Source organism: Pelobates fuscus, chromosome 11 (genome assembly GCF_036172605.1).
Source record: "Pelobates fuscus isolate aPelFus1 chromosome 11, aPelFus1.pri, whole genome shotgun sequence".
Taxonomy (NCBI): domain Eukaryota; kingdom Metazoa; phylum Chordata; class Amphibia; order Anura; family Pelobatidae; genus Pelobates; species Pelobates fuscus.
In genome coordinates, this window is record NC_086327.1 from 118,677,430 (window position 1) to 118,691,856 (window position 14,427).

The 14,427-nt window shown below is 38.3% G+C and overlaps 1 protein-coding gene across 1 annotated transcript in view; it reads right to left on the reverse strand.

Moving 5' to 3' along the window:
* Positions 1 to 12,919, reverse strand: part of LOC134576962 (5-hydroxytryptamine receptor 3A-like) — a 30,140-nt gene extending 17,221 nt beyond the window's left edge. The window contains exons 1-4 of the mRNA XM_063435621.1: positions 12,842 to 12,919; positions 9,853 to 10,013; positions 5,864 to 5,908; positions 5,140 to 5,249 (exon numbers count right to left, since the gene is read on the reverse strand). Coding sequence (XP_063291691.1) covers positions 5,140 to 5,249; positions 5,864 to 5,908; positions 9,853 to 10,013; positions 12,842 to 12,902 — 377 coding nt within the window. The 5' untranslated portion in view covers positions 12,903 to 12,919. The remainder of the gene's footprint in view (positions 1 to 5,139; positions 5,250 to 5,863; positions 5,909 to 9,852; positions 10,014 to 12,841) is intronic.
* Between the last annotated feature and the right edge of the window lie 1,508 nt (positions 12,920 to 14,427).

Here is a 14,427-nt window from a genome sequence, read left to right on the forward strand (position 1 = left end):
CAAAAAATGGGGCTGGTGTGAAGTCTGCCCTGTTTCAGCAGGTTTTGCTCATGCCTTGTGACCTTTAAGAAGGAATTTCAGGAATTTCTATTGAGTTGCCATTCAGGTAGCAGGACCAGTTACCCATAAGTGAAGGCATGCTATGCCCTTTATTCAGGGACCATCATTGGCTCATAGCAGCAGGGGGTATGGTTACAATGCTCACAGGAGAGAGATGCAAAAAGTCATCTTGGAAGTAACAAAGCATAGCAGCAACATCTCCTGGCCCCTGCCAAATGTAAGTGTATAATATTAGCTTTTTCTCTCTCCCAATAGTCTAAGTGACTGCCTGAGGGCTGATTAAGCAATTTACTCAAATATATAATTATAATATATAAAGACAGGGAAGCACAGGGGTGACAAGGGGAGGAGGCATTTCTGACAAACAGCACTGTGCTGTCTGTCACTAATAATTGTAATAACTCCTAATGCACATACCCACCATCTTCTTTAAACTGCTTAGTCACTCTACAGCTGAGACCTAAGACACTCATGCTGTGGCTAGTTAATCATTTGTAAATCTACAAACTGTAGGACGGGGGCTGGGACTCTGAGGACTGATCTAAATTTTGATTTCAATCTGTTTTAATCTGTAATGATTGTTGTGCCCAGTTTGTTTTATTGTATTAACATCTCTGTATTATACTCAGCTCTCTGTAATGTTTAAGCATCTCTGCCCTGTATAGGGAGGAGTAAAATTCTGGGGAAGGAGTCAAGCGCCCACCATCTTAAAACTTCACCAGCCACCACTGCATTTGTTTGTTGGTTTTCAATGCAAACATTTAGCTATGGTTGTACTACTTAGCTATATCAACTAGTGAATAGCATTTTGACATAAAAGATTATGCTGTTTTCTGTTGCCACCAACTACTACATGGAGTCCAGTGTGAAATGTAAGGTAATTCTAAGGCAGGTATGAAACATTTGGATCCTGTTTAGTGGAACATTGGATCTCTTATACACTTATTACACTGAAGATTTTTAAGAAATCATTTTCAACTTAATTTCCAGACAATAGATGAAAATAAATTAACAGTTTAACCTTTATAAAAGCATATATTATAAAAGCATATATCAAAACTACAAAGTATAAAAATGTGATTTAATTATTTTCCTTTTATTAAAAAACTATGAATAGTGTGCAAATGTGCTTTCCACTCTTAAGTCCATCCTTTAAACACCATAAATAAATAACCACAAATTTAGTGTAGTGATTCAATATAAGAAAATATAAAACAAATGACTTTGAGTTGCATAAAGTGCTAACCAGTTATGTAATAATGTAAGGAATGTGCTGAAAAACAGCAAAAAGTTTTTGAATGCACAGAAAATGTTAGTGCCACCTATAAAGTGCCAGTACAAAAATAGCTAAAATTAGCACAATAGTGAAAAATGTATGGTACAATGAAAATATATATTCCACCACAAAAAAATTCCTTATAGCTGTCCACTCACATGGACTAGAGCCTGGAATTCAGCTGTACTTTTGCACCTTGGAGTCTTTATGAGAGACTACTCACCTCTTGGCTGTAGTTATGTGTTCCTCAGGAATAAAAGCATATAAAAGTGGGGCAGGGCTTGGTACCAAAGCTGAACTGATACCATCTATGTTGGTTCCCAACTTCGATATACATAATCTGCTGATATCGCGTAACTCATCCACCATCCGGTCCAGATTAAGACCACACACTGGCCCAGGGCACTCAGAGGAGCAGATAGATGCCTTTCTTTCAAGTCCAGTAAGGTCAAATGCAAAAGCAGGGCCTACCCCCTGCCTTCCATACATAACCTTGAGACTCACCTCGGAGGCACTCGGGTGTATGATGACCTAGACACAGAGGAGGAAGACACCTCCACACTTAATGACACCTCCACAACAATGAGGCTCTGCACACAGAAGTTGGAGCTGGGCTCAACAGCTGAACAACCAGATATTGGAGTGCTGCTGCATCAACAGGCCTTACCTGCCCAAGCGTGGCCTACTCCACAAGCCCACTCACCGGCACCATGGGTAGAAGGGAACACAACACCATGCTCCCAGCCTTTAAAGAACCAGGGGATCAGACCTTTGCCACAAAACATGACCTCCAACGATGGATGAAAAAACTCCAGGACTTGCTTGCCACGTATATCAGCACCCTGAAGGCGGATGTTCGCCAAACCACCGAAAGGGTAAGCGTCGTGGAGGAGAACATTCTCAAATTAAACAGCAGTGTGTCTAACCTCACAGACACACTGCAAACATTACAAGCAGCCCACCAGGCACTATCGGTACAGGTGTCCACCCAAGAGGATCGATAGCACCGCAACCACATTAAGCTCTGTGGTGTACCTGCAGTGATCACATTAGTTGAACTGCCACACTTTCTCAGGAGACTAATGGCCACCATCCTGTCTCCGTCAGTTACCCGGAAAATATCTCTGGAGGGCATGTGCCACTTACCAGCAGGGCCCAACTCACCATCCACAGAAGCTTGGGATGTTATTCCGTGCTGTGCCACATCGCAAGACAAATCTACCATAATCACGGTGGTGAGAGGCAAGACACCCCTGGAATTTTAAAATGCCCAATTGCTCTTCTTTCAGGACTTAACAAGGGCCATGCTGCACTGGCGGAAAACAATGTACCACCTTACCAGCCGCCTGAGAACAGCAGGCATACAATATCGCTGGGGGCTTTGATTACTCTTGCCAAACAACTAAATGCAGCCTGTGCTTAACACATGTTCCCTAGAGTGGTAAATATCTGCTGAGGTGGCTCACTGTTGCACTAGTGGAGTCTCAACTTGTTTACCTCCTTTTTTTACCTTTCATTTTACTTAACTTTATTTTGCAACAACAGCTTAAACATTAAGTTTCAACCTCAAAGGATGTAATATTGCATGTTGGCTAAACTCCTAAAGGGGTCATAAGCCTGGGAGTACCGGCTTGCACTGCTACCAGTTCTTGTACCATGACATGTTAAAAAATAAAAAAATGCGTGCAGTTCCACTTGACAAGTTATGTGATTCCTCTAAACCTGTATTATGCCATGATGCATATTTCACTGTAACTCATGATATGTCAACATGCACTTTCAAAAATTTTAAAAAATATATTGGAAAAGGAGAAACTGAAAGAGCGTTGGGAGAGATAGGAAGAGGACCATGGGGCTGTGTTACAGAGACCAAGAGATTGAAGAGTTAGAAGAAGGAGGCCATGATCAACAGTGTCAAAGGTAGCAGAGAGGTCAATAAGAATTAGTATGGAGTAGTGGTCTTTGGATTAAGCTGCAATTAGATTGTTTGTAACTTGAATAAGAGCAGTCTCTGTGGAGTGGAGGGGGCAGAATACAGACCGAAGAGGGTCAAAGAGAGAGTTGGAATTGAGGAAGCAAGTCAGATGGGTAAAATGCTTAGAGGAAAAAGGAAGCAGGGTTATGGGACGATAGTTGGAATGGGAAGTTGGATCAAGAGATGGCTTTTTGAGGTCAGGTACAATAGTAGCATGATTAAGGATAGCTGGGACAACACCAGAAGAAAGAGAGCAGCTGAAGATGTGCGTTACCGACTGCACCAGACAAGGGGTGAGAGATCTGATGAGGTAGGATGGTATGGGATCAAGTGGACATGTGGTGGGATGAGAGGAAAGGAGAAGCACAGCCACCTCCTGTTTAGTAACTGGAGAGAAGTCTTGGAGGGTAGGGATGGTATGGTCCAAGTGAGGTTGAGATAGAGAGGGAATAAGGGAGGAGAATTCATTCCTTAACTATTTAATCTTGTCAGTAAAGTAACATGCAAAACTATCAGCTGAAAGATTAGTTTGTCGGGTGGCCACATCAGGGCGAAGAAGAGAGATAAAGGTATTAAAATGATGCCTTGGATTGCAGGAGCATGAACTAATGAGAGAGGAAAAGTAGTATTGTTTAGCAAGGGTGAGGGCTGTGCTGTATTAATGCAAAACAAATGTATAATGTAGAAAGTCTGACAAGGTGCAAGACTTCCTCCAGCACCTGCGGTATATTCTGCAATGCCACTGCCGCCAACCATGGAATGTGTGTTGCAAGTTTATGTCCATCACCACAAACCACCAATAAATTTAAAGTTGTAGTATAGCAGAAAAAACGCCAACAAATTGGATTGTACCTAAACAGGTGGACATGTATAATTAAAGGGTTGGGAATCCCGAATTTGCTATGATTGGCCCAATACCACATGAGACCTAAGAGGAGGATCCATAGGATATATAAAAAGTAAGATTCTCTGAGATTTTCACAGCTGACTGAAGAAGCTCAGGGAAGGAGCGAAACATTCATGTGGACAGTATTTATTTATTTATTTTACTGTTTTTTTGTTTTTGTTAATTGATACTAGTATTTTTAAGAATCCTTTGAAGCCTTCATTGAGGAAGTGCCATCCCCTCTATAGTGGCACCATACCTGTATACCTTAGAACCTGGATTTTAAGACTCTTAAAAAGGTGACCACAATACCTTATTTATACTTTTAGAGGTTTTTATACTGGATATACTATTTATTGGATTCTTTTTCCTCCTATCTCCACCCGAGGGAATATCTTAATTAGGAAGTGGTGTAATGCTGCCCTAAGAGCATAGCAGCCATATACACAGGCTCCATTACATGTGAGTGTCCCAATTTTAAGGAATAAATACACCATTGTTGTTCATTACCATCTGCACTAGATATTGTTTTTTTCTGTTTGTATGTGCTGGACATCATCTTCTGTACATACAATTATGCACACATGGTAAGCTACCCCTTTTGTTTATTGATTCGCTCCACTGTTGGTATAGGTGTATCTTATACCATTGGAGTAAATAAAACGTTTTTTTAACCCTTTATTTGCCGGAGGGGGAGGGCGCAAGGGAGGAAGGGACCAATGCACTATAGGTTTAGGCATACAGATTTGGATTCCTAACACTGTAGATTCCCTTAAACAAATGTGTCCAATTTGACTTTTTTTGGCCAACAATTCAAAGGGTTCTTGTCAATTCTCTACAATCCTTTGTTTGTAAAAACATCTCATACCCTTAGTTGTGCTATATTTGTTTATTGTTATCGTATACATATGAACAGAAAATGTGTTTTCGTTAAGTACTTACTATTCTACAACAAACATGTCTGGAGTCCAGATCTTTTCTGTTGAATAGGAGATCTCAGTAACATTATCATAGTCCTTAGGATCCCAGGTAAGAAATTCATCTTTCCATATCTAAAGAAGACAAAGATTGAATAACCTGAATTTTAAAGGCATTAAACTTTTACACCTTGAATCTGTATGGTAATTTCTATGGTAAGTATAACATTGGAATAAAACATTGAAAATGCCCTCTGACATGTGGTAACCTTGTCAGGTGATATCCCATTTCCTTTTAAAATCCATAAAATTTAGCAAATAACATTACATTCTACTTCAGTGCAGGCACAGCCAAGGAACGCAATACAAATGAGGAGAAGAATCTAAACACTGTTTTATGTCTCCTCTTTTTACAGCAATGATTAACAGGAAGCTAAGATGGAGATGTCCAGTTCCAGGATTGATGTGTAGTCTTCTACATTTACTTTTAGTTTTCAGTCCTTAGAAAAACCTATTTGGTAAATATGGTGGATTGGTAAAGAGAACATCAAAATTCATTCAAAGTTACAGTTTCCACTTCATTTCCCTTAATTTATATTAAAAAAGCAGGTTACATTTTGCTATGGTTATTCTAAGCCAAGCCAATATTTATTCAAGATTTTCACATTTCTAGCAATGCCTTTATGCCAAAAATTAAAGCCTTTAAATGGTTGCATAAGTAGAAAAGCGAATTAGTAAAGGCTACTTACCTGCTTGTACCAAATGTAAGTTGACAGCATTTGTCTCTTTTCATTCTAAAGACAGAAAAAAACAAAAGCTTTCATAAATGTATCTAGCCACACAATAGATCTGCGATACTCAGAACAGATTATAAAGTAATTAAACGTCATATTAAATGTAAACTGAACAGAACCCCTCTTGCCCAATTGTCATGATTTAGAAAAACTACAGTAATAAAGGTTTTCGATGAATGAAACAACTTGAGAACAATTGAGCCTCATCGTTTTTTTTATATTTGCTTATTTCTGGTGAATACAATTCTTAAAGTGAATACTGTGTGAAATACTCCAATGTATAAAAAGTTTATTTCACCATTAATATAAAAATAAAAAATCTGGAATTTCATAAAAGGTCCTGCAACCAGCCCTTATGTAAAATGTCCACATACACTGATCAGTCATAACATTAAAACTGCTGACACGGGTGCAGTGAATAACATTGATTAATCATTACAACGACAACTTTCAATGGGTGGGATATTTTAGGCAGGAAGTGAACAGTCAGTTCTTGAATTTCATGTGTTGGATGCATAAAAAATGGGCAAGTGAAAGATCTGAGTGACTTTAAGAAGGGCCAAATAGTGATGGTTTCACTCGTTGGGGTTATGAAACCCAAAATGCAGTACTTGAAAAACAAGCAACAAAAGTCCAAATAATAAACTCAGTTCGATAATGGGCAAGGCAAGAGCAAGGTCAGGCAATCCATAGTCAAAATCCAGACAGCAAGGTTCACTATTGATAGACAAGGCCAAAGGTCAGGTAAATCCAAGAGAACAGGTAACAAACAACAAGGTAGCAGGGTAGGTTAGCACAGAACAATTGAGCAAAAAGACTCAGCTGTGCCTTGTTTAAATAGGGGGCAAATGTAAAGTCTCCTTAACACTCTATTGGTGTAAGGTTCTGTCCATCATCTATTGCTAGGAGAGTTTAAATTAACTTCTAATGTAGTCCCAGCTGTTTCTACAGGTGAGTATCGGCATGGGATGATTGCACGCGCCTTCTAAGCATCTACCATCGCCTAGGAGACATGATGCGATGAATGTTCATAGGTCGCATCCCGCCCCGAGTATTTGCAAATGCGCAGGTTTGGGCAGTCACGGTAAAGGATCGCTGCTGGAGCAGCAACGGGATGTAGGTAAGTCGTGACAATACCCCTCCTCCTACGACACATCCTCTGGAAGTGTAAGGGGGCAGGACATCCAGCATGACAGAGATGAAATGTTCTGACCAGACGTGGGGCATGGAGATTTGAGGAAGGTTCCCAGGTTCTTCTGGACCATACCCCTTCCAGTGGATAAGATACTGTAGTTTGCCACAATATATATGGAAATCAAAGATTTTGGATACCTCATACTGTTCTTCGCCGTTGACTTGTACTGGTCCTGGTGGAGGAAGAGTTCTGGTAAAATGTATCAGGCACGTAAGGCTTCAATAAGGATATGTGAAATACAGGATGAATGAAAGGAGTAAGGTAACTTTAGACAAACAGTCACAGGAGAGAGAACAGTGTCGATTGTGTATGTGTCACAAACTCCCCCTCTTTCAAGAGTGTGCGTGAAGTAGTTGTGGTGGTGAAAGGGTTAAAGTTCACTATTTGTCTGCACTGGACCGGAAATAATGATAAAACCCCCTTTAACACCACCCCCACCACCCCCACTTAAGCATAATAATATAGATATTGCTATTACTATTTTAACACTGCCACCAACAAGACAATTTATAAATAGGGTGCCTTGGTCCCCGAGGTAACCCAATAATAAAAACCCACCAATTGTAACTTAGCACAATATATATGTAATTTCAAAATACTAATTAGTCTCTTCAGGTATTGTGTTCCATTGCCAGACAAAGGCAGAACTTGATAAATGAATATTTATTATGAGCAAAAAATAGTCACAGTGCATACAAAAATATAGATGGCAATCAAATTTGTTACACCAACAACAGATAAAACAAAAGGGATAAAATAACAGAAGTCCTAATCACTTACTCAGGTTTTCAAAGTAAAACTTTTGCCCCAGGGGGTCTCTAGTAAGAAAAGGTGGTGACTCACTTAGAATTAGATTCTGGCCCCCAGCGAGCATAAAAACACATCTCAGTATCATTGGATATATACCCTGTGGATTACCAGAGGAGGAGTTGTGTTCCAGACCAACATCAATCCAAATGGAAACATTTGGTTCTATCACCTCTTATGTACTTGCCATAGAAATTAAATTGCATCAATGAATTTGTTACCATTTTCCCAATCCATAGATATTTCATATTCCTTACTTGTGACCCAATATAGCAGACATCACAATCCCTTCCCCTATGGTTAAAGTTACGCAAATTATGTTTGGGCTTGATTAGAAGATCGTGCTGGTCACATTCCAAATATAGCAAAAATGAGGCTTAATTATTATTCTGTGGGTAAATATTAATATATCTTTCTTTTGGATATAATACTTGAACACAAGGCTAATGATCATTAACATTTCAAAGAAATTCGTTTATTAATTAAGAGGCAGAGGCCATATGGCTGAAGGCAGTTAGTTTGCAACAGTCCCAGCCTGAGCTTGTGTAACGGCTAATTTACAAATCTCAGACTTCAAAAATACAATCTCCTGCTGCAATATAGAGAATTGTCTACAGATTAGACAGCATCCAAACCTCCAAAAGTGGAACGTGAAACAAATGCATAACAACTATTACACTGAACTAAGTATGCCATTTTAATGAGGTGAAGAATTTAAATCAAAACAAATATTACCTTTTTTCCACTTCCTGTATACCTCAGACTACCTCCAGAATATCTCCAAGTACACTTTGTAGCAGCACTTAGTGGCAGCAGTCAAGCCAAGTTATTCAAGCTAATTTCTACAAGCCCTATATAACTCCTAAATGAACCACCCCCTTTGAATGTTTAACACCTGAGTGGGCCTATGTTTATTAACATTCAATAGTATATTAACAAACAATCAATAGCAATTAGCAAACACCTAACTGCTCAAATCAGATACCTTACCAATTACCAATAGGAAATCAAACCTTGTACAATCAAAAACCTTTTCCTAAAAATGCCTCTTACCTGTATCAGTAAAAAAGAAAGATCTCAGACAGTTGAAGAATCAAATTACTCTTCAGAATATCTCCAAGTACAATTTGTAGAAACACCTAGTAGCAGCAGCCAAGCTAAATTTGTGGGATGTGATGGGACTACAAATCCAATCCATGGAGGCACCACCTCACAACTTGCAGGACTTAGGGGATCTGCTACTATTGTCTTGGAGACAGATACCTTAGGAATAAGTCTAACATAGCCAACCACCTTTGAATTACTTGTCTATCTCGTACGTACATTATTGTTTCTCATAACAGTGTCTACTGCATATTCATTGTTTACTAGTTACAGTATGGTTACTGTAGTGACATGACAATTTACTAGGCTTATGCATTGTGTTCTTTAACTTTTAAAATGTGCAGATAATCATGACATGTATTGTTTTTCCTTCATGCCAAGTCTCTACGAATCAAACTGCATTATATGTCATAATTCTTTTGTGTATATTTTCATTGCACTGAAAAATAAAGAATGATATATATATATATATATATATATATATATATATATATATTTAAAGCCACATTTACAGATGTCTTTTCTTTTCAAATGTATGATGCTCTCTGGGTATTCAGAAATGTAAAGGGGTTAGTCAAATTTATGTAGCTAGTTGTTGTTAGTGTACTAGAATTAAATTAATATTTTCAAGCCATATACAGTATTTTTAGATGACAACATTTTATGGAACTTTTTTTTAATAGTCTCTTGAATTCTACTAGAAAACATTGGGTGCATTACTATTCTGCATCTACTAGATATTAAATTAGAATATATTATCACTTTTGATAATGATAATATCTTGGATATAAAATTACATTGACAAGGAGTATGTATCACAGACAGTTATTTAACTTACCACTCCCAGGATGGCATATAGAATAAAATCTATGTACACAATGGTGGGCTTTCTCCAGTCACGCACTGGTCTAACCTCTTTCTGGTACCCATCCATCAGGTCATATGTGAGACGCGCAACAGCTGATTTGGAGTACTTCAAAGTCTTGTTCTCCTGGGTTGCTAAAGGGAATTCAATATGTTAAAGAGATAATAAATGTTTCTTTTTTCATATGCCTTTCAGGGATAGGCAACATTTGGTATTCCAGATGTTGTGGACTACATCTCCCATAATGCTCTCACAGCCATAATGCAGGCAGAACATTAGAGGAGATCTGAATGTTGCCTACCATTACTCTAGTGTATATCATTTGGTTTTATTCTAAGAAGGAATATGTTTCTGTAAGCATTAAAGGGGAACTGTCAATTCTCTAGAATTTACACTGATCAGCCTCAACATTAAAACCACCTGCCTAAAATCATGTAAGTCCCCCTCATGCTGTGAAAACAGCTCTGATGCATCGAGGCATGGACTACACAAGATCTCTGAATTTGTCCTGTGGTGTCTGGCATAAAGACCTTAGCAGCAGATCCTATAAGTCCTGCAAGTTGTGAGGTAGGGCCCCAATGGATCATATGTGTTGTTATAGCACATTCCACACATTTTCAATCGGAGATCTGAGGAATTTAGGTCGTATTTGTCAAAGGAACATCCCTATGAATGCCAGGATCCAGAGTTTTCCAGCAGAACATTACCCAGAGCATAACACTGCCTCCACAAGCCTGTCTTATTTCCTAGATAAACAATGCACACATACATGGTCACCCATCTAATATAAAAGAAAAAACAACCTTCCAGTTTCGAAGCTCACTGAATGAACTTTTTGTGGGGGACATGGGTCATCATGGGCACTCTGACCAGTCTGCAGAGATACAGCCACATACACAGCAAACTGCAAAGCACTGTTTGTTTTGACACCTTTCTAACATGGCCAGCATCACATTTTCAACAATTTGAGCTTTGGACTGGCCTTCACTCCCAATGTACATCAATGAGCCTTGTGCACACATGACCATGATGGCGGTTCACTGTTGGCCGCACTTACGCCACTTTTGGTAAGTACTAGCCACTGCATACTGGGAACACCCCACAAGACTTGCCGTTTTGTTGATGCTCTGACTGAGTCATCTAGCCATCACTATTTGGTCCTTGTCAAAGTAACTCAGAACATTTAACTTGCATTTAATTTTTCCTGCTTTCAACATGTGGAATTCAAGAACTGACTGTTCCTATCCCATAGATTTCCTATCCCTTGACTGGTGCCATTGTAATTATATAACCAATGTCATTCACTTCACCTGTCAGTGGTCGTAATGTTGTGGCTGTTCAGTGTATGCCATTGAATAAAATATTGAAAACGGCCTATAACTTTTTTTTTCATGTGATGTTCAATTTCCTTTTTTAGATTTATATTAAAGATTTAGCAAATTACATCCCAATCCAGGTCAGTCCTGACACAGCAAATACTGAGGATGAGAAATATAAACATTGTTTAATCTATTTTCTTCTTTTTATATAAGAGAAAAAAAAAGGTCCACCTCTCCCTGTAACTTTCAGGTAGTGAATGAAACTGAATGAAACTTGCAGGATACTTATCTGATTTATCCCACCGTTGTTACCATATTATTATTTGTTATTAGAACAATGTTATCATTTATACCTCTAGTCTCCACAGTAATTTTCAATTTTTTATACATGCAGTTTTTTTATTGTTTTTTTATTTCTCAGTAAATGTATTTTACCAATATTTCATGTACATAATTGTTAATATTGTGGCTCATAGAATTTGGATGGCACACCTTTCAATTATAACAACACATGTTTGTTTGTTCCTCCCCTCTCCACCCCTTTTCCCTTCTACCAATAAACACAATTTATGTTCCTTAGGCCTCAGTCCGGAAGCCCAACAAACAAAAGAAAAACTCAGTTTCCACTAAGCATTTCCAACTTGCCCACCCTGGTTCCATCTAACTTTGTAGCCAGGCTTCCCCAACTGCTTGCTCTCTCATTCAAATGCCTCCTCATTTCCATTTACATGTTGCCTGTAGCTCCATTTATCCTTTAATTCTCTCTGGCCCTTAACTACAGATTACCCATACTAGTTTGGTCTCAACTTCCTTTTTAACCTTCAGATTGTAAGCTCACAGCCTATCTAGCTAAATAATTTGTATGAAACAGTTTCCGTGACATTCCGTGCATCTTTTGTATCGGTCTGTGTATATTGTATTGTCCTTTTCCCCAATTGTACAGTGCTGTATAATATGTTGCCACTTTATTAATGCTAATAATCAGGGCTCAAAATCTCAGATCGCACTAGCCATTGGCGAGTTGAAATTTAGCCCTGGTGAGTAGAAATTCACCCTTACCTTTTGAGGGTGAATGGCTTGCAATGGTGAGCAACCTTTAAGGCCTATCTAGTAGTGTAGGGCTTCAAATTTTAAGCCCTGGCTATTAATAATTATACTTTCTATCTACTGACTGCCAGGTGTAAATACAGGGCACATTACAATCACTGACAGAGTACTACGATGGTGGTACCCAGTTGCAGGATAAAGAGTTGTGTCTTATTCTGACTTTTTTTCTCAGAAAAAAATCCAAGGAAGTGAGTTAATGTTTATATATATTTAGTTATCACAATAGTGTGTGACTAGTTGTTAGATCACAAAGCAATTTAATTTTGAAGCTGTTCCCTAACCATCAACTATCTTTTCCCATCAATCAACATTTTCTTTTATTTGATAACATGGGCAAAACTCCAAATCACGGATCATATGGCATTCCAAAGTTGTGCAGCTTGGACAATTCATTTGAAACCAAAAGTTCAAGTCTGGTACATACTTGAAATATTTGTTGTAAGACAAAGTTACATTTTCTATATCCATTGCAGTAACATGTTCAGCGTTTCAACATTTTAATATATACAAACTTATAAACACATTTATAAACTAACCTGCATAGCTAATGGGTAGAGACCATAAACCGAAGTAGATCCAGGCAGTCACTGGTAACATTGTAGCTTGTAATCTGAGGGTTTTCGTTCTGAAACAATTTGTTTGTTGTAGATTTTAGAAGTTCCTCTTTATAGCTCCTTAGATCCTTATGAATAAGTTTGGCTTTTCTGTACACTTATGTTTAGAACCCACTGTTTCTTAAAGATCCCAGTTGAGATATTCTACAGACCCAGATTAAATGTAGCAACGCTGCCTTATGCTCTATCCTTAATGTCTCTAATAACAAGAGAAACTGCTAATGATTGGTTTGGATTAGAATCAACTTCTAATGTATTCCAGGCAATTTAGCCCATTAAAAACTAATTGTCCAATGACTTCATTGAATAAGTCTATTACATTTATTCCCACAAAGAGCTGTATCATTTACATTACTGTTCCCTTTCTTCTAAACTGTTTTAAATCATTTTGGGTTTTTTCCTCACCTCCTTTGCAAGGGCATACATTTGTTCTTCTGTAGATCTTCATTGTTCAGTGACCATACTGGATTTAGCAACTTACAACTTCTGCCTCCACCGTTATGATTTCAATCAAGTCTTTAGTGCTCTCTCTCACTCTTTCATTCCATTAATGCATTTATTTCTAATTGATGGTTATCACTCGAACAAATTGTTTCTCATAGAACAATTAATGTTAGCATAGCACATCCTCTTTCAGGAACTGTACAAATGCAAAAGCTGCAAAAGTACATTCGTGATATGTCTACGGCTCAGTATCTTAATATTCCTTTCATTTTTTTGAACAAATGCAGTTTTGTGTCTTTGAAGAATTTTGAATCTATAATATGCACAAACATTTTTCATTCAATAGCAGGATGAAGAAGTCCTTGGATAAGCAGAAACAAATATGATAGATGATAGACAGATAAATATGCAGACAATTAAATACAGTGCAAGTTAACCATTTAGTAAAATCACTCAGACAGATCACTCAGACAGATACTGTAGGTGCTTCTTGGGTCAGTGTTGCAAAGTATGCATGCAACACTGACATTCGGGGTCTCCACGCTCTGCATGGAGGCGCAGAAAGTTCCCTCATAGAGATACATTGACTCACTGCACCTCTACGAGTAGTTGGTGATTGGCACGGCATTTTGCTGTGCATGCACAATAGTCTCCAAATACTTTCTAAGGGAAAGCATTTGATTGGCTGAGATTGTCAAATTTGATGATATCAGCCATGGAGCCAAGGCCAGTCGGGGCAAAACTCAGCGAGGGATAAAAGATAAGTAAACTCACCTTGTAACTCCACAGATAGGAGTCTGGTTACCTACACAGCTAATTTAATACTATAGTGCTAGTATTCCTGACTCTATAGTGTTTGTATTGCTGACTCTATAGTGTTTTCTTAAGTAAATGGTCTACAAACTCTGATATATTGAACAAGTGTTCTATACTACTATAAAGACCTAAATGTTACTCACCACCACATGCTATGACACATTCATCAGTCTTAAATCTCTAATTACCTGGTCTGAATGTTCAATCACCAAGGGCTAGTGGTTCGGAGTGGAAATACATTTTGAGGC